Here is a 21647-nt window from a genome sequence, read left to right as displayed (position 1 = left end):
GGTGGAAAGTACAAATTGCATTGATACCACATGCAAGACCTGGAAAGGAATGCTGATTGCAGGTAAGTGCTCCTGTGGGTCCAAACTTGCATCCTACCTGCGCAGGGGCCATTGGGCATGGGGTACTAGCGCGTTGCGCTACCTGCATCCAAAAATGGCCCCTATCGAATTTTTCCCCAAAGAGTCTGCAAAGGCTTATAGACAGGTTAAGTGAGTGGGCAAGAAGGTGGCAGGTGGAATATAATGTGAGGAAATGTGAGGTTATTCACTTTGGTAGGAAGAGTAGAAAAACAGAATATTGTTTAAATGGTGCGAAACTAGTAAATGTTGGTGTTCTGAGAGATTTGTGTGCCCCTGTACACGAAACACAGAACGTTAACATGCAGGTACAGCAAGCAATTAGGAAGGCAAATGGTATGTTGGCCTTTATTGCAAGGGGGTTGGAGTACAAGAGTAAGGAAGTCTTGTTGCAATTGTACAGGGCTATGGTGAGACCACACCTGGAGTACTGTACTATTTTTACAGTTTTGGTCTCCTTACCTAAGGAAGGATAAGCTTGCCTTAGAGGCAGTGCAATGAAGGTTCACTAAATTGTTTCCTGGATTGAGAGGGTCGTCCTATGAGGAGAGATTGAGTAGAATGGGCCTATATTGTCTGGAGTTTAGAAGAGAGGTTATCTCATTGTAACATAGAAGATTCTGAGAGGGCTCGACAGGTAGATGCTGAGAGGCTGTTTCCCCTGGCTGGAGATTCTAGAACTAGGGGGAATAGTCTCAGGATAAGAGGTCGGCCATTTAGCACTGAGATGAGGAGGAATTTCTTTACTCAGTGAGTTGTGAATCTTTGGAATTCTCTACCCCAGCGGGCTGTAGATGCTCGGTCGTTGAGTATATTCAAGGCTGAGATCGATGGATTTTTGGACTCTAAGGGAATCAAGGGATATGGGGATTGGGCAGGAAAGTGGAGTTGAGGTCGAAGATCAGCCATGATCTTATTGAATGGTGGAGCAGGTTCGAGGGGCATTATGGCCTACTCCTGCTCCTATTTCTTATGGCCTCTCAGTTTGGGGCAACAACAATAATGTTGCAAAAATACTGGTTTAAATTAAGATTTTGGTACTGGATTAAATTGAAGATTTTGGTACACATGATTTAAGTTTACTTATATCACTAACTTAAATATTGAATATTAATTTCAATAACTGAGTAACATTATTTATGGTCAAAGTATAAAGGATAAACTATACATTGAGGCTCTGCTGATATTTGGTATTAAATGTCAAATATCAAGTTTAAAGACCTGCATTTCCTACTTTACTTTTCCTGAAACCACTAATTGCTGACCAGCATATTAGGATGACCGCAGCCATCACACTGCTGTGCCTGTACTGAATTTCAGAGTACTATTGTACTCAAAAATGCCACAGAATGATGTGGAAGTGTTGAATGCTGAGTCAGGAATAAGCTAAATACTAACTAAAAATAAAATGTTCGTGCAACAGTGAACCTTTTGCAAACCTATCTGCAATATTCATAAATGGCAAAATAATCTGAGCTCTAATTCCCTTTCTTCATACTGGTGAGTAATATGTTTGTCCTGCAAAGGCTGCAGCTAAAAAAACAGAAATAAGCTGAAATCAATATGTCATCCACATACTTTAAATTGTCAGAGAACACTAATTTACAAGACTGAACAATCCCTTCAAGAGTACTAAAATGGCGAAATAACAATGAGATGTTTTGAATCAAAGTGTAAGTGTGTAGAAAACCATAAAGAAATGCCTGACCAAATTAACTTTCTAATACACCTAAACCATAAAGCTGACCATATTAATGTAGAAATACTGAACAGTTACTTGACCATAAAAGAAGCAAAGCATGATGGATAAGTTGACCATGTTAGCTGACCAGCTGAATATAATAGAAAGCTTATGTTTTAAGTTCTCACCAAAGACACACAGAAGAGCTATTGTCTGCTTATGAGATAACTGTCTGACTTAACAGAAATGAATGACCATATAGCCTTGAGACGGAGTACAGAACTGATAATAAAGACAGTTTCTTAGGGGAAAGGCACTTTCCCAGACATTGTCTCGTGATGTTGAACAGGCATGGGAAACTAGAGGGTGGGTTCCCTATTTTTGATTGACTAACCACTTGAACCAATAAGAATGTACATGTACGCCCATATTCTATGATGGACAGACATTACTAATTGAACTGTATAAAAGTTAACTGTTTCCTCTGCTCAGCGAAGAGGTGGTTCTAACCATTGTCTTAGAACACAGCTTCCACTTGTACAAGTTTCTTAATAAATTCTTACTTGTCTGAAAATAAGTGTTTGGAGTTAATGCATTGTGTATAATAGGTAATTAAGTTTTCGACAAGTGGGAGGGATTGTTCTCAAATATTTGATTTTGAAGATGGAGCATGCATGGGATACTGGAGCTTTACACACTAAATCAGGCACCTTAGACAACTACACTATTTTACAGAAATGAGACTCACCGTTATATAAATTAACAAAATACTGAGCTCAGTTCAAGTGTAGCGAACATCACTGAAAACATTTTTTAAATCAGTATGAATATGTTTACATCATTGCTCAGTACCAAGAAGTGTAAGTCTCAGACATGAAATACCCATTTGCACATGCGCACATAAATGCATTCAGTACATACATATATAACACACACACACACACACACACACACACACACACACACACCACACAATACTGAGCTCAGTTCAAGTGTAGCGAACATCACTGAAAACATTTTTTAAATCAGTAAGAATATGTTTACATCATTGCTCAGTACCAAGAACTGTGACAATCTCAGACATGAAATACCCATTTGCACATGCGCACATAAATGCATTCAGTACATACATATATAACATACACACACACACAAATACACACACTCGCTAAACCACATTCCCACAATTGCTTATCTGGTCTGTGCTCTAATCATTCACTATTTAGACCAAATAGTGATCAGATTTGGCTCTTTGGCATCATCGACCCATTGAGTAAACCAGTAAATCTTAGAAGAGACTCAGAGCAAAGTGCAGTAAAAACATATAAAAAGAGCAATATCTGTGCAGCAAAGACATCTTTTCTCTTTATTTATAAAAACCCATTATAAAATGCTATTTTTTGGTCGCTGTTCCATGGATATCATGACTTGGCAATGTCACATTTTTCAACTTTTTGTACTCAGTGGCATCATTAAGCACTTCTGGGTCAGGTATAACACGAGTCAGATACGAAATGAAGTTTTATCTACTTCATCCCAATAATGTAGCTCAACTCCATTCTTAGAACACCAGCCCAACTGCACCCTGTCATTTTCATTGCACAATAATAATCTTTGTTGCATCTGAGCATGACTTTGAAATTAGAGCTAACTGTGCCACATGAAGGGCAGAAACATGGACTCATGCTCAGTAAATGCTGGGTGCAACTTCTCAAACTCATCTCACTTCAGACTCCTACAGCTAGAAAAATCTTTTTAATGCCATCAGGCCAAGTTGGAACAAACCAACAGATAAAGAGGAAAACAAACTTCCCAGAGCAGAAGCAGTGATCCAACTTAGCCCACCATCCAGACCCTGAATCTACCTAAAGTTTTAAAGCTTCAGAATGTGATATGTCAATCACTTTCTTGAATGAAGTCACAATTTTTTTTTGTTTTGTTCAGATTTGCAATATCCTCTACTGTATTGCAAACTTTTCTAAATAATGCTCTCGACCAGCCATTTCAACAACGTGACTACAAGAAAAGGACAGAGGCTGGGGGGGCACTCTGATGAGTGGCTCACCTCCTGACCCCTCAAAGGCTCTCCACCATTTACAAGGCTTAAGTCAAAAGTGTGATGGAACATTCACCACTCCCCTGGATGCATACAGCCACAACAGCACTCAAAAAAACACCAACTCAGGACGGAGCAGTTCACTTTATTGGTGCCCCTGCCATGGAATCAATATCCACTCCCTCTACCAACGATGCAGTGCGGCTGCAGCTTGTACTATCTACAGGATGCACTGCAGCAGCTCACAGAGTTTACTTCAGCAGCACCTCCCCTGCAATCTCTACCATCGACAAGGACAAGGGCAACAATGCCTTGTCCAAAGGGAACATCACCTCCAAGTCACACACCATCCTGACTTGAACTTATATCATTGTCACTAGGTCAATATTCCCTTTCTAATATCATTGTAGGAGCACAGCATCACAAGAATTGCAGTAGTCCAAGAATGAAGCCCACCACCACTTTCTCAGGGCAACCGGAGATTGGCAATGTGACCTTGTCGGCATCGCACACTACAGATTTTTTTTTTTAAAGTGTTGTTTTTGTGTTTATCACTGAAGAATTATTTTGAGGTTGAGCATCACTGATTCAGTTTCATAAGGAGCCTTCATTTCCTATTACCTCTATTTGTCCAAAATCTTGGTAAGTTGCAACAAGCCAATGATCAAAAACAAATCCCTCATTATTGCATTTGAGTTACTGGTTATATCTCAGGTCCTGGTGTAATGTTCTGCAACTTCAGGAAGTGATAGGAAAGAAGAGATCACTAGACTGTGGCTTATGCTATGAAGTGCTTAACAATTTACTAACCAGTAAATGGATAAGTGAACAGAAACACAAACACATACATACAAAACTGGTTTTATTAAAATAATTACTTGCCTTGCTATTTGTGCTGCATGTTGATAAAGTTGGGCCAGGGTATTCAAGCACACCTTTTCTAACATCGGCAGAATAACTTGGTAAACTTGTAAAAGGAGCTGAAGGAACTGTAGGGAGAACTAATTTAGAACCAGGGGTCAGATAAATAGGAGAATCAGCACAAATAATATAACGCTTTTTTGGCCTATCAAGCACATTGGGCTCAACTTTCAAATTAAAAAACAGGTGGGTTGGGGGCAGGGAGGCATTGAAAATTGCCATTTCAGACCCGCTATTTCCGGTTTTCACCGGGGCGCGATGAGGAGCGTCAAAATCGTATGTCCAGGAAATCCGTACTAATGGGTTTCCCAACCTCAATTTGACCCCCACCGCCCCTTTCCCGACTCAGTTTTAAAATCACCCCTGTTGTCTCCACAGATCCACGTACCATCTGTTCTATCACGAATGTACCCGTATAATTTTCCCATTCCCAGATCCAAGATTTATAAAAAATGTATAAAAATGAATCTATTCCATGGGGTCAATTTTAGGATGGCCGAGCGGGTGCATTCGTGGCTGGGGGGGGGTTTCCTAAAATTGGGGAATCCCGGAGCCCGGCTCCAACCTGCCCACTTCTGGGTTCCCCAATGATGCGAATCAATGTGCGCGCAGCACCCGCATGCGGGACTCCCACCGGCAATTAAAGCCGGCAGGATGACAGTTTAGATAGTTAGGGAGGTACTTGAGGTTGTTGACAGACCTCATTGGGAAGAGATTTTAGCAGAGATGTGATTTTGGACTCTCCTCAGCGTGTTTCCCATGCTGTGGGAAACACTCCCTGTTGTTGCAGACGTGTTTCAGTCAGCAGCCATTGGGAGATGCAGAGGATTCCTTGACAGTTGTGGGGGGGGGGGGGGCGGGGGGGAATACCTCATTCATTGCAGCAGGGCACTCTGACACCGCAGACAAAGTTTTGCCTGCCACACCGTTGTCTCCACACTCAAAATTATTATATCATACCCTAAACTCTGCTGTCCAAACACATTTACCTACTTTGCGGACCCCCTCACGCTGTCAGGATTGGCGGGGGGGGGGGGGGTGGGGGGGGTTCCATAGCTGCATTCATCACACTATTGGAGGACGAGCAACATCATCAGCCTCGCCAGGCACGTCGTCCACCTCCGCCACGTGGAGCTACACAAGAGTGCTACACAACAGGCACCTGCACAAAGCAGTCGTGCAACTACACATACACCCACTATAGGGTGACCCAATGGATGGCATCAAAGGTGTTCATGGAGAACGTCATGAAAGGGCCCATTGCACAAGCCAGTCAAGAATGGCCAAGATGTGGCAGTAGTGGTGACAATATAATATGTAATGTGAGTTGATCAGAAATCAAATATAAGTAAAAACCATAACAAACCCTCAAACACCCCTGTGCATCCCCTTTATGCTCACGACACGTTTGCCTTACGCTTCCTACTGCACATATGTGATGCATGCCCTGTAGCTGCAGCTCAGGTAGTGGCAGGTTGGGTGAGGCTGACCATGAAAGAGATGCATGAGAGGGTGAGTATGAGACAGAGCTATGAGATTGTATGAGGATTGGGTTGGGTGGTAGTGGTGGGATGAATACTGGGGAGGTGAGGAAATGCAGGTAAGATGATGAGGGTTCAGTGGGTGTGAGTAGTGATGTGATAGAGTAGTGTTGGCAGTGCAGAAGGAGATGTGGAGTGGGGGCGGTGATGTGGCCCCTCCTAATATCGGGCCCCATGTGTCTATTACTCTGTGGGAAATGAAAATTCTTTTAAATCTCAAATTGTGCCCCAGATTGTTAATTTCAGACTCAACTTCCACTCCTATATTCCCTTCTCTTTGCTATTACTTTTAATAACCACAGTTTTAATACAGTAGATTTAATTCAGGTTTATAGCTTCATGGATTTGGACAGAAGCACCTACCTGTGAACTGTGAACAGAAGTCATTTGAAAACTATTAGAATATCTTTGGTATAATAACGGCTAAATTTACAAAACATTCAGTTCTCTTAAAATAAATTCTGAAAAACATTAAAAGGAACCAAATTCTATAAATAATTAACTCACTGTGCAGGAGCATGAAATGTAATGTGGATACTAATTTAATATATTTCATACCAAACAATCTGCTCATCTTTGAAATTAACTTGGGGCAGGAAGAAAAAGGAAAAAGAGAGCAAATGCTAGGGTATTACCATCAGTGGCCCAACTATAAAAGTTGTTGGGAATATTCTTAATAATTTCCTGTATTTTTAAAATTTCTTTTACATGAATCCCAAAATTATACCCCACTCTAACACTGCAAATGTCCACGGGTGTATATAAAGGAATCCAAAGCACATTGAGCTTTTAATATTTAACATTCACATATGCACACTTGTTTACCTTGTCCTGGGGGGCTGCCAGCCTCCAGCTTTAACTTCTCTCTCCAAGTCAGTCTGCCTGTTTGAATGGAATCTACAGCACTGTTTACAACACTAGAACTTTGCTGACTGCTGCTTGTTGATACTCTGGAGAAGTCCATTTCTATTTTAGAGCAACGGGATGAATCCATACTACTTGATGTTAGCTCTCTGGCTTCTGACCAATAGCAGTTATCGGAAGATGTATTCCTGTTAACTGACATAGAATAGACTACCTCAATTTAGGTTGTAGCTTAATTGCCCACCAATCACAAAACAGTATCAGCTATGCAGGAATTAGAATATCTGATATTGAAAAAAAGCTATGAAAATAAGCTTCTTCTGCAAGTGTTTTCTACAGTACTGGTTTTCAGTTACTTCATATCTTTATGGCAAAGCTTTTAGCAGAATAGCCCAATTTCAAGTTTTCTGCCCTCGGTCAAATATCATCCTTTAAACTGTTTCCTGACCAACATTATCCCCTGCCATCTGTTTAAATTGCATCCTGATGTGCTTTACATGAATGTGACTTCTAATTTTGGCTTCTACCAAAACTGGGAGGTGGTAAGGACAACTGTTGAAAAAGCTAAAAAGAGGGGAGGGGGCGAGAAGGTGACCTTTCCATCCCCTCCTCCCCACCTATCGAGTTGGGGGAGTGGGACTAAAAAAGCTGGAAAAAATATAAATATTTAGAAATAAACTTTTGCTTCATTTACAAACAAGCGATGAAAATAACTGCAATACAAAACCAGTTGAGGTTGAGTAATACTGGATTGCAACGAGAAAAGTCTTCCTTTCTCGTTGATAGATGATACTCGTTGTATGATACAACCGTAGCTATATAATACAATATTACAAGCTTTAATTTCTCCGTAGCAAAGCAGCATAAAGTTTCAAGCATTTGGCAAAAATTGTTTTGCAAATAAATTAAGTCTGCAGTTGCTTCTTCTGAAAGCTATCTATGGATCCTTGTTCAAAAAATAAGTGTGAAACTCAAGTGGAACAGAAACAGGATCAGGTGAGATGCCCCCATGCTTGATCACCCTGCTAAAATTCAACTGTCTAAGCTTACATAAGAACAAGGACCACTTGTGTGAGATAGTGGAAGCTGCCTGCATTTGCTAAATGAGTTAACACCTGCAGGAAAAGAGGAAGGAGAGATTGGAAAGGAAAAAAAATATATATAATTACCAAACATAGATAGTCTGTCACTTTTAGGCGATTCTACTTCCTGAATTGCACTTAATTCATGCTGTTCAATGAGTCCGAAAAGTCCCAACCTTGTCTTAGTTACAGGTGGTTTAGAAGGCCTCCAATGTTGAGCCTCTCTTTCGAAAACTTCAATATTTGGAGATTCTGAGGAATGACTACCTTTGAAAATAGAAAAAAAATTATAAAAACATTTTTCAAATTGAATTTTGTATCAGGCAAAATTTCAGATTCCTTAAATTTATGTACCATAGGGTCAATAGATACAAACAGATTATGATTTATTCATAGCACGAAGCAACAGGCAGTTTTGTGAAAACTAAGGCAGTGTGTTTTTATTTTTTTTAAAAAAGAGAATACACACAAATGGAAAATTATTCAAAAGAAAATTTCTGAAGATGTGTGATATTCCAAATTATCTTTTTGCATTAATGATTCGGATATGAAGTTCTATTTTTTTTCCTCTTGAAAATGTTGATTTCTTGATGAGTGCTAAAGTTCAAATGGCACCCTCCAGGCCTTGTTCAAGTGGCCATTTTTCACATATTAACAGTGAATATCAGTAGACTTAACTGAGTTTTGGAAGGGTACTCAATCACAGGGGCATCACACCTGATCCTGTTTCCGCCCCTTAAATAGCTAAATCAGCAGAGGAGCTTGAAGTTTCATTGCTGATCAAACAATGCTAAATAACTGTGACAAAATCTTTCAGAAAGATCTCAGACAATTTAGCAGGTGGCGTGGCAGTGCCACCGACACCAAAACTAGCATTTTAATTGTTATGGGATGTATTACGTTCTTTCACATGACTTGACCTTTTGTTTTATGCTCACCAATTTGCACATTTACTGACACCAGGGTAAATTTTGCATCATTTACAGAGGACAAGTGGCTTATTTGCACAAGCACACATGTTGTATTTGTACCGTATTAACCAACATCCGTTTGTAACTATTTAGTTTGATGAACCAATCATGCTTCACAGTGAAAATGCCTTTAAGTCTGATGGTCCAAAACACACAGGGCCCGATATTAGGAGGGCGGCGGGTTGGCAGCAGGGGGGGTCAACTGGGCGCGTGGGTAACGCGTCCAGTGAAATCGGGGTGCTCCGCACGCAATCGCAGCTTGATTGAGGTACTTACTTTTGCTTCCAGGTTTTGCGCTGCGCAGCGGGCGGACTGCGCACACGCAGTCAGCTGGAGGAGCCCTATTTAAAGGGGCAGTCCTCCACTGACTGATGCTGCAGAAAATAGGAAAAATTACAACATGGAGCAGCCCAGGGGGGAGGCTAATCCCAGGTTTAATGATGCCTCACTCCAGGTCTTATTGGATGGGGTGAGGAGGAGGGGGAGGACAGAGATCTTCCCCCCAGCGGGCGGGAGGAAGTGGCCTGCCTCTGCCACCAAGGCGGCCTGGCTCGAGGTGGCAGAGGAGGTCACCTGCACCACCAACATATCACGCACCTACATACAATGCAGGAGGCGCTTCAATGACCTAAGTCGGTCAGCCGAAGTGAGTACACTTACTCATTCCCCTACACTCCGTCTGCTACATCACCGCCCCCACCCCACATCTCCTTCGGCACTGCCAACACTACTCTATCACATCACTCCTCACACCCACTCAAAGCTCATCCTCATCTTACCTGCACTTACTCACCTCGCCAGTACTCATCCCACACTACCACTCAACTCAATCCTCATACAATCTCATGGCTCTATCTCAGACTCAACCTCTCATGCATCTATTTCACGGTCAGCCTCACCAAACCACAGGGCATGCACCACATATGTGCAGTAGGATGCGTAAGGCAAACGTGTCGTGAGCATGAAGGTGATGCACAAGGGTGTTTGAGGGTTTGTCATGGTTTTTACTTATATTTGTTTTCTGATCAACTCACATTACATATTATATTGTCACCACTACTGCCACGTCTTTGCAAATCTTGTCTGGTTTGTGCAATAATGCCCTTTCCTGAGGATCACTATGAAGACCCACAACTGATGCCACCCATTGTGTCACTGCAGTGGGTGTAGGTGTATTTACAGGGCTCTTTTGTGCAGACGACTGAGAGGCGTCGGCGATGTCCCCGGTGGCACCCTGGAAGGATGCAAAGGAGAAGTTGTTGAGGGCGGTGGTGACTTTGACAGCGACAGGTAAGAAGATGGTGCTCAGGCCAGCCGGGAGCAGCTCGGCATGAAGGAGACTGCAGATGTCCACGACTACATGTAGAGTGACTCTGAGCCTCCATGTGCACTGCTGCTCAGAGAGGTCCAGGAAGCTGAGCCTCGGTCTGTAGATCCTGTGGTGAGGATAGTGCCTTCTGCGACGCATCTCTCTCTGCAGTTGCCCTCCCTCCTGCTGTGCAGGTGGATGTGTCACAGCACTGTGTTGTGGGGCTCCACGTGTCAGAGGTGGACGGCGTGGCTGGTGATGCTGTTCGTCCTCCGAGGAGGTCATGACCGCAGCTACGGCAGCCCCCATCTGGAAGATGTACATTTGAGGGGGTCCGCAAGGTAGGTAAGTGTGTCTGGACACCGGGGTAAGTGTGCAAGTTGGTGAATTTTATTGTTAGGAGGAGGGTGGTGGATGCCAAACTTTGTCCAAATGTAAAAGAGTGGCCTCCTGCAATAAGTGAGGGTCTCCCCCCGCCCCCCCGCCACCTGTCAAATGGACCTTTGCAGCTGCCACATGGCTGCAACACGTCCATTTCAACTGGGAGTGTTTCCCCCAGTACGGGAAACAGTCCCAGTTGATCTGAAAATCCCACCCCTCCTAAAATGTCAGGTCAATCAGGTCTGTAAATGACCTGAAGTACCTAGTTTATTTACTTCAAGTGGCATCCCGCCAGCTTTAATTGCCGGTGGGACTCCCACATGCGGGGGCTGCGCGCGCATGTCAGCATGTCACTGGGGAACCCGGAAGTGGGCGGGTTGGAGCTGGGCTCCGGACCCGCCCCGGGAATCCCCGATTTTCACAGCCCCCCCGCCACGAACGCAACCGCTTGGGGGTGCGAAAAATCGAGCCCACAGTCTCTATCTCTCCCCACCTTTTCCTTCCCTCCTTCATCTCCTTCTCCTCTTTCTCCTCGTCACCTCACACATGGCTTCAAAGTGGGTTAATTAATAGAACTGTCATTTGGTAAGCAGCATGGAAGCAGAGGTATATGGAACAACATGCATCAGAACACATTATATCTCACTTTTTCCTTCTTTTGCATAATGCTGAAGTCTATTCCAAGTGATTCAAACACAGTCACCATTGAACAGGTTTACACTATGTTTGAAAGAGACACTTGTGACTTGAAACAAATATACAAAGATGAGGTTAAGCAGTTCATTGAAATAGGTGGATGGCTCAATTTTTATTCTGCCAATGCAGTAGTAGACGCAATATAATTATTCTTCCATGGTTCGGTTATGGTGAGTCAGTTACAGAAAAAAAATAGCAAATGAAATTTTTTTCAAAAAGTATTTTGAATTACTCAGTTGGTTCATCAACAAAAGTTGACATGTTGGAATAGGGATTTACCATTATTCATGCTGATATACAGATTTGTTATAAATATCGACATAAGCAGTTTCAATGTTAAATATTGACATAAAAAGTGACTCAAAATAATAACAAAGGAAGCAAGGTTTGTGGACAAAAAATAATCACATCATATACAAGATTAATAGCGCAGATATTTTATAAAACAAAGCATTGAAACAAGAGAGGTAGCTTATTTCAAGTATGTAGCAGTCTTCCATGTTAGCGTCATGGAAATACTCTGACATAGAAGACTGCTACACGTGATTCAAACGCAGTTGCTATTGAATAGGTTTACACCAATATAGAGATGCCTGTTTGAATGAGACACTTGTGATTTGGAACTAAAACTAATGCAATTTTAGTTTTCTTGACACTTCAATTACTTATGATTTATGTGGACAAGAAAATTGATTTTCAATAAAAGGTATATACTGGGCTCACATAATCTTCAGTGTGCTTTTCTTCCTGCTTAACATTGCATCAAATTCAAAACCAGGTGTTAATACCATCTGCCAACATCTCTTTCTGCTTAATCACTCCAGCAGCAATGTGCTGGTTTAAACAGTGCCAAATAACTCTATGTCAGGATCCTTGATAAAAAGCCCAGACAATGTAATAGGTGGAGTGGCAGTTACAGAACAACTTGCATATTAAGAGGACATAGATTTAAGGTAATTGGCAAAAGAGCCAAAGGTGACATGAGGAAAAACTTTTTTTACACAGCAAGTGGTTAAGATCTGGAATGCACTGCCAGAGGGGGTGGTGGAGGCAGATTCAATCATGGCCTTCAAAAGGGAACTGGATAAATACTTGAAAAGAAAAAAATTGCAGGGTTACAGGGAAAGGGCGGGGGAGTGGGACTAGCTGGATTGCTCTTGCTTAGAGCTGACGCTGACTCGATGGGCCAAATGGCCTCCTTCCGTGCTGTAACCTTTCTATGATTCTATTAACTGCGCAAGGGTGCAAAACTCTAAACTTAATTATTTAGTAGGAAAATAAAAAAACACAAATTTAACCACACAGAACTAAAATAATCAAGATTTATAACTAAAAATTACCAGCTCGTATAGATTCGGAATCATAGCAGCATGAAGGCAATAATGCTCCGTTTATTTGAATTGCTGGCTCCGGATCTTCAAGGTGATCTTCATTTTCCAACTGGAGAATCTTATTAGTTGATCCAGTACTAAATTCCTCTAAGGTTTGCAGCAGGGATGACATGAGACTGAGCTGCTCAACATTTTCACTTGCAGGTGTTACTTCATGAAGCGTCAAGTGTCTGGGCTAGAATTAAGAACATCTACATAAGAACACAAGACAAAGGAGCAGGAGAAGGCCATACGGCCCCTCGAGCCTGCTCTGCCATTCAATAAGATAATGGCTGATCTTCAATCTCAACTTCACTTTCCCGCCCAATTCCCATATCCCTTGATTCACTTAGATTCCAAAAGTCTATTGATCTCAGCCTTGAATATACTCAACCCTCTGGGGTAGAGAATTCCAAAGATTCACAACCCGCTGAGTGAAGAAATGCCTCCTCTTCTCAGTCTTAAATGACCGACCCCTTATCCTGAGACTACGCCCCCTAGTTCTCGACTCTCCAGCCGGTGGAAACAACCTCTCAGCATCTAGGAGTTATGTCTTACCATCTTAATTCTGTTGCCTATATTGTTGCCTAAAACACAAAAAAATACATTAACTACAAATTTTATTCACTGGAGAAATTCTACACTCAAAAAGGAGTCTAATTAGAATATTCAAATCACTTCTGGTTAGCAATCTTGTTATCTCTAACCATATGGTCTCCAAGTGTTGTGAAGATAAGAATCACTTTTTTTTTGTCGAGTTAAGCAAACATGAAAAGTTTACACTAAAGTCACCCTTTTTCCCCTTTATACTCCTATACTGTTACACATGCAAAGCAAAAGCACTTGGATATATGTACCATGTACCTGTTTTTCAATAAAATTCTTCTCCAGGGCTTGTTGCATCTGTTCCTTCATTTGGTTTTGTCTATGGATGAATTCTTCTTGTAACATTTGCCTGGCAACAAGATCCTCCCTCTGCCTATGCAGCTGTTGCTGCAATTCTTTCAAGTGCTCTTGTTGGACCTGAATATCTACTGATGCAGCACACAATTTCTCCTGATCCTTCCTGGCTTCAGCATGTTTTGTCAAGGTTGTGGAAAACATCGAGTGTTTCAATTTTTCAACTGAAATTTTTGATGTTCCTGGCTGTATTTCTATGGGCTTTGGTTGATCCTGCAACATCTCCATTGATCTTACTTGTGCCAGCCCTTGTTGTGGCACAACTGTATCTAAAGTCCTGATGCAAGGTTCTGATATTTCTAGACCATTCACTTCAAATACATCGTAGGGCATTGTGTGTCTTTCAGATTTTGGTGGGTCATGTCGACTTTTGATTTCACTGTACACGAAAGATGGGTTTTGATTAACATTGACATGACCTCCAGAACTACTTGATCCATCATCAGACATTCTGGTTATTTGCTGTTGCTGGTTCAATGTGTTCTCAACAGTAGCAACATGTTGCTGTGCAGGTATAAACTGTGTTTTGAGCGATGCCGAATCCAACAAAGTTTGTCTTAATAAAGGTTGATGTCTTGGTGAAAAGATAGAAGCATGTTCTGAATTCTTTGGTAAGCAAATGGTGGGAACTGGTACTTTGTTCTCTGTAGACAAAGGTATCCCTGGATTGGCTTGTGATTGACTAGTGCTCGTGCATGGTAAACCTGCTGGTTGCGAGTGATCAAATGGCACTGTCATGGATGGCCAGTGACCCAGAGTTCTAGACCGATTCACAAGACCAGGATGTTGAGCAAAAGGCACGTGGAAAGCCTGTTCAGGATTATTTCTGGATATATTAATCTTGAGCTCAGATCCAGCAGATGTATCATAATAGCTTATCTGAGGTACTGAGTGCTGTCCAGACAAGTGCCGTGCTCTGGTAGAAACAGAAGTCCATCCTTTTTTCAACTGATATTCCTCCAATTGTTTCCTGGCTTCTTCCACTGATTTTTTATGCAGCCTTAAAATAAAATGAAGTAGTGAAATGAGGACATTAGAGATAATATTCTTTGACAGCAGAAAAGCCATAAATGCCAACAATGAACATACAAACCTGCAGTACTCAAAACAAAGTAAAGGAAATGCCCATATAAAAATGCACCACTGTTAACAGCTAAAGTATTTAAAATTAAAAGGTATCAGTATATCAAAGTAAGTCCTAGTATTACAATTTTTACTTCGCAATGGTCTCAAAATTCTCCCTCTAGCGAACCAATTAGAGTTTAGGTCTTGACCATCAACCTTTCTCCAATTGAAGGTGGTTTGGATCAGATGCCACGTTAATAAAAAAAATGGTGTTCTGCTGTTTTTCCTTCTCCCTCTGCCCATCCCCACCGTTGTCCTTTCTCCTTTTTGCTGACCATTTCAGCTTATACTTACTGAATGTGGAGGAATTCTAGATCCAAACTGGTTCTGGAATCTACAACATACAGATCATAGAACTATTATACTCTGCACCTTGCTCTCCTTCAAATGTTTATCTACTCTTCCCTCAAGAGATGCAGTTGTCTCTGCCTCAATTACTGCCTGTGGCAAAATTTTCCATCCTCTTAATAACTCTAAGGAAATTCTTCCCCTTGGTGACAAGCTGAAATTAATAACTGCCCCTTCTCACTGACTCCCTAACAAGAGGGAACAGTCTTTCCCTAGTCACATCAGAACCCTTTCTAATTTAAAAAACCTGTTGGATCTCCTCTTAACCTTCTCTACGCCAGTGGAAATAATCCCAATATCTCAAGTCCGCCTTCATAATTGTAGTTTTCCATCCCTGATGGTAAATCTATACTCAGTAGACTGGAAATGAGCTCTGAGGCGGTAAGGAAGACGGAAAGCCCAGATGTAAAGGTGTCTTGCAGGTCTAGCCGATTTTGACTGCAGGACCTGTTTCGAATTTTTTCAATAGGTTGCGCGCGTGACAGCTAGCCAGCTGGACTGGCTTGCTGCCTGTTGGGCGGGAAAGCAACCGGGATCTTCAGTGTTTGGATTGTGGGGGCCAGGGAGAAAGCGGAGTTGGGGGGGGGGGGACGTCATCAGACATTGTAGGGGGGTGGGAAGTAGGGAGAGTCGGATAGCGCAGGGGGAAGCACATTGGGCAGCACGGGGGGGGGGATGCACATGGTTTCGGACGGTGGGGGTGGAAATTGGGGGAGAGTCCCATCGCGGGGTGATTAAAGGGTAATAAAGAGTAAGCTTGATGAGCCATGGTTTGGGGGGAGGGGGGGGAGCAGTGCGAGGGATATCACTCCTGTTCTTCCTGGCCCAAGCAGTGCAATAATGGCACATACCTCATGAATCAGGCCCTTCTCGCCACCATTCTTAGCCAGGATTCCAGTGGCCCAGGAATTCCGGCTCCCAGGAGTTAAAAAATTAAAACGAGTTAAAATGGAGGCAAGGTGCCTCCTTAAAATATTTTAGTGACCGACCTGCGTCCATTAAAACTGGAAATAGGCAGGTTTCCCTTTTTAAAATTTTTTTATCCTCCCACCCCGCGCTGGGGGGTTAAAATTACCCCCATGACTTTAATGTACTTTCTGCAATGGCGTGCCCAAAATTGCACCCAATATTCTTAATGTACTCTAACCATTGCCTTACACAAATTTATCGTTACCTCTTTGTTCTTGTATTCGATGCCCCCGGTTATAAACTTAAAACGGTTTTTAGCTTTTTTTTAAAAATGGATTTATCCATCTTTCTTGTCGGCGAGATGTTTTGTCACTGATTGAATATGTGCAGCATTATTCGGGACAACGTGGTGGGATGCCTGCATGCAGGAATGATCTCCAAATGGGAGCGGTGGAGGAGAATTACAGGCAACTGAGTTGAGTTTGTTACCAAATGGGTACCATGATGGCAGTGGGCCCCGATTTTAATCAGATGAGGGTCTCATTTATGAGCTGTGCCCGCTAGAACAACTCAGTTACTGCCTCGTGAGGGAGGCACATTCTTCTGAAGCATTGTCAAGCGGTTACAGTGAAGTAGTCTGCCTCGATCTGCAGGCAGGAAGGCATGGGTACCAGCGAGTAGGAGCCAGAGGTTGCCTACAGTGCCTGTTCAGTCTGACTTCCCTGGGGGGGGGGGTCCACCTGATCTTCCTCCTCAAAGCAGAAAGGGGTAAGTCTAAGAGAGTCCCCATTGTTTCCTGTGGCCCAGTGAACAAGATTAAAACTGTAAAAGAATGTAAAAAAAAATGTCTAAAAGCCTTTGAAAATACTTGAAGATTCTTAAGTATACTTATATTATGTTAAAAAATACCTTTAAAGACTTTAAAAACCTTTAAAGAAAGTTAAACAGATCTTACAAAAAAAAACTTAAGCTTTGACTAAAAAAATACATAAGAATAACTTTTCTTTGCAAAAAACTGCTATGAAAACACACTTATCAGCTTCCTTGTGGCCTTATGGAGTGCCTCCAAAACCTCTTCGAGGTATTAGTTGCCGGCAGTGGCCAATAGACTGGGGAGAGAAAACCCACCCATCTGCTATCATTTGCATGCAACAAAACAAGGGTGCAGCGGCTAAAGACATCTGCAACCAGAGGGGTGGAGGAAAATTCAGGTAACAATTTTTGATCTGTCCCATTTTCCTTGCTTCTGCGCTCTGGGACCATTTGCTTCGGGCAACCAGTCTTAGGAAAATCCACCCCTTGGTGTGTCTGAATGCCAACTTGAATATATTGATCAACAACTAAGGTTTAGTGTTCACAAACACTGGTTGTTGATGTCCTGCACTTTAGGCATCAACAATGTTCTGTGCCATTATACACAGTGCTTTTGTCTTGGCAGATGGGCATTTTGTTCTAACTTGTGCCGGCACTTGATATTTTTTTAAAAATACAGCATAAGATTTTTGCATGGGTCAGGGCTAATGGCATACCAACAACCGAACTGGGTGAAGGGGAAAACATGAAATATATAGCACTTTATCCCTCTTTTTCTTTGCTTTTATTCGTATTTGTCCATTTTCAAGTAAGCTGGCTGACTGCTTTTTTAAAAATAAATGAACGCACATGACTGGGGTAGTAGCAGTTTCATGCAGCCCACTTTAAAGAGCACCATAATTGCTGAGTCCAAAAACATGCATTAAATCAGCATTGCATAGATTGTCACATTGGCAAATTTTTTGTACACATCTGCATTAAAACACAGATTCAAATAATTTCATCAGTAAATGCAATCTACAACCATGAGCTAAAATATATAGTTCGCACTCATCTTTTCAAAATGCTAAAATTGCATGTTGCACAAAAACAATGAATAACCAAGCTTCTGCAAGTCAGGAAAAAGCAACTGAACTACTTGCCTGTTTTGCTCTATAAGACGCTGCTGATACTGATGAATTGTATGCAAATGTTCATCTTCTGGAGACAGCTCATTTGACACGAGCTCACAATGCTTAAACTGTGGAGAAAACAAAGTAAACCAAATGATTTGTAAAAAATTATTCAAGTTTTTGCCCTTTGTAATGCTCAGTTTGTATAAAGCACAAGAAAAATGCATTGGACATCTGTTCGGTAAAAACTAAAAATTTTGCTTATGCAGACATAGTATACATAGTGTGTTATTTGGGAGCAAGCTAAGTATGTTGTGATAAGGAGATTGTAGTAACTATTGACTTGGGTGTAAAAAAAACGTAAAAATCTCCAGACATGTATTAGCAAATTGACTGTACGCACAATGGGCCAGAATTTGCTGTCAAAATAACAGTGAAGCTAAAGGCACTCGCCGTTATTTATGCGTAAATGGTACAGCAACTACAGGCGAGGGGCAGATGCACGGTTAAACATGAATATCCAAGAGTTGCTGTCCAAGTTGCGCCGCTCCGCTATTAGCTTTGTGAAAACGGCATCTCACTGACTGCCTCACCATTGAAATTCATTGAATGGTGTGAAGTTGCTGTACTCGCACGGTAGGTACGAACTAAACTCGCCCAGAAAGTTAAGTCTTGTCATTTCAAATGCAAGTGCCCTTTTAACAACTGAATTAACTATTACAAGTGTGGAGTCTCATTCCTTCAGGTTTTAATTGTTGGAGATTTAAAAAAATGTCAAATTTAAAATTAAAATTTTAAAAAAACTTTTCCTTTCTGTCTCTTTTTTTCTCTCTCAATCCGATCTTTCTTTCCCTCTCTATTTCTCTTTCTGTACCTGATTTGGCATTGAATTCACCCACTCTAAATTTACACTTCCTTCTCAGTCCTTGCACTATATTTCTCAATCCTTCAATCTGATTGGTTGAGGAGATACACAGTTTGTTGCCCTGTTCACTCAGGTCCCAGATGCAGTTTCCCTCACTGTGCTGTTATAAGCTTGCACTTTCAGCAAACTACCACACAAAAAATTTAAAAACCTAAACATGTAAGGGCAAGTCTAAGTAACGGCATATGCCCTTAGATGCCCTGCTACGGCAAAATCTGGCCATTGTTTCTTTAACTTTTAGTTTCTATGCCAAGAGCTGCTTCAGGTCCCAGTTAAAAAAGAAGTTCTTTGCACTGTACAGTACATCATTTATAAGTTAAATATAATTCTTACCAAAGAATCTTTATCTTCATTAAATACTGTCCCATTGCATCACATATTACATCTCTTGAAAAAAAATTGCAATTTCATGGGAAGTTGGCTATGCAAAGGTGATGATTAATAATAAAAGATAGGTCTATAGTTATTTGCCAATAAAGCTAGCAGAATGAGAAATTAGCTTTACTGAACGCTGATCAGATCAGAGAGTCTGCATTAAAACAGAGATCTTGAGTATCACATTAACTGATCGGAAGTAATTTATATTTTCTGGTAATCAATTTTAAATCAGCTTAGAACCATCAATCCTTTAGCAGGGATACTCATTCATCAACTACATTGAGGCTGTTAATACACGATGACATCTGATTCAAGTAAATAAGGAAGGAAAAGATAGAACAAAACTGCCCAATGCTATCAGCTACACATTTGCAGCTATGCCGCGATGTCGTCGTTCCCCCTCCATTACAAGGACATCAGATTCACTGTTCCATTTCAGAACTGAGTATTGCAACTGGACATAGTGTCTTCGAGAAAACAACCCGATGGCTCCTCAGTTCCAACTTTTTCAGTGTTCACAAATGTTCTGTCCCTCTGTGCCAATTTTTTCCCCTCCATTTCTTCTTAGGATGTGGGCAATGCAAGTAAAGCTGCATTTATTGCCCATTCTAGGTGCCCCAAGGTGGTGGCGGCGGCTAGCCTTCTCCTTGAACTGCTGCAGTCCTTGTAATGATGGCGTAAGGTAGGGAATTCAATCATGTTGACCCAGTAATGATAAAAGAACAGCAGTACATGTCCAAGTCAGGACGATGAGTGACTTGGAGAAGATCTTACTATATTTGTACTACTTAATATTACAGGTCACAGGACTGGGAGGTGCTGTTGGGTAAGCTTGGTGAGTTGCTGCAGGGCATCCTGCAAATAGTACATAGAACAGAACATCCTAGAGGTGGAGGGTGAACAGCCAGAGGTCATAGTCCATTATCGGTACCAATGACATAGGTAGAAAGAGGGATGAGGTTCTGCAGGCAGATTTTAAGAAGTTACGAAAGAGATTAAGAAGCAGGACTTTAAAAGGTAGTAATCTCCAGATTACTCCCGGTACCAAGCGCTAGCGAGTATAGAAATAGGATGATACAGCAGATGAATGCGTGGCTGGAGAGATGGCCCAGGAGGGAGGGCTTTAGATTCCTGGGGCATTGGGACCAGCTCTGGGTGAGATGAGACCTGTACGGTTGACGGGTTGCACTTCACCGGAGCTGGGACCAATGTCCTCATGGGGAGGTTCGCTGGTGCTGTTGTGGGGGGGGGGGGGGGGGGGGGTGGTGGTTTGAACTAAATTTGGCAGGGGGATGGACACCAGGATAAGAGCATAAGAAATAGGAGCAGGAGATGGCCATCCGGCCCCTCGAGCCTGCTCCGCCATTCAACAAGATCATGGCTGATCTTCTACCTCAATGCCATTTTCCTGCACTATCCCCGAATCCCTTGATACCTTTAATATCTAGAAATCTATCGATCTCTGTTTTGAATGTACTCAATGACTGAGCCTCCACAACCCTCTGGGGTAGAGAATTCCAAAGATTCACCACCCTCTGAGTGAAGAAATTTCTCCTCATCTCAGTCCTAAATAGCCTACCCCTTATTCTGAGACTATGACCCCTGGTTCTAGATTCCCCAGCCAGGGGAAACAGCCTCGCTGCATCTACCCTGTCGAACCCTGTAAGAATTTTGTATGTTTTAATGAGATCACCTCTCGTTCTTCTAAACTCTAGAGAATACAGTCCTCAATCTCTCCTCATACGACAATCCCGCCATCCCAGGAATCAGTCTGGTGAACCTTCATTGCACTCCCTCTATGGCAAGTATATAATCTCTTAGGTAAGGAGACCAAAATTGTACCCAATACTCCAGATGCGGTCTCACTAAGGCCCTATATAATTGCAGTAAGACATATTTATTCCTGTACTCAAATCCTCTTAGAATAAAGACCAACATACCATTGGCCTTCCTAATTGCTTGCTGCACCTGCATGTTAGCTTTCAGTGACTCATGTACAAGGACACCCAGGTCCCTTTGAACATCAACATTTCCCAATCTCTTACCATTCAAAAATACTCTGCATTTCTGTTTTTCCTACCAAAGTGGATAACTTCACATTTTTCCACATTATAGTCCATCTGCCAT

At 42.0% G+C, this 21647-nt stretch overlaps 1 protein-coding gene across 1 annotated transcript in view; it reads right to left on the bottom strand.

Annotated features, from left to right (window-relative positions):
- cep295 (centrosomal protein 295) overlaps positions 1–21647 on the bottom strand; it is a 133198-nt gene that overhangs the window by 66460 nt on the left and 45091 nt on the right. Inside the window, exons 14-19 of the mRNA XM_067986347.1 lie at positions 18248–18345; positions 13815–14910; positions 12921–13146; positions 8311–8490; positions 7103–7336; positions 4694–4816 (exon numbers count right to left, since the gene is read on the bottom strand). Coding sequence (XP_067842448.1) covers positions 4694–4816; positions 7103–7336; positions 8311–8490; positions 12921–13146; positions 13815–14910; positions 18248–18345 — 1957 coding nt within the window. The remainder of the gene's footprint in view (positions 1–4693; positions 4817–7102; positions 7337–8310; positions 8491–12920; positions 13147–13814; positions 14911–18247; positions 18346–21647) is intronic.

The sequence above is a fragment of the Heptranchias perlo genome, chromosome 6 (genome assembly GCF_035084215.1).
Source record: "Heptranchias perlo isolate sHepPer1 chromosome 6, sHepPer1.hap1, whole genome shotgun sequence".
NCBI lineage: Eukaryota > Metazoa > Chordata > Chondrichthyes > Hexanchiformes > Hexanchidae > Heptranchias > Heptranchias perlo.
The sequence above is the reverse complement of the archived record's forward strand: the minus strand, read 5'-3'. Positions and strand labels throughout refer to the sequence as shown.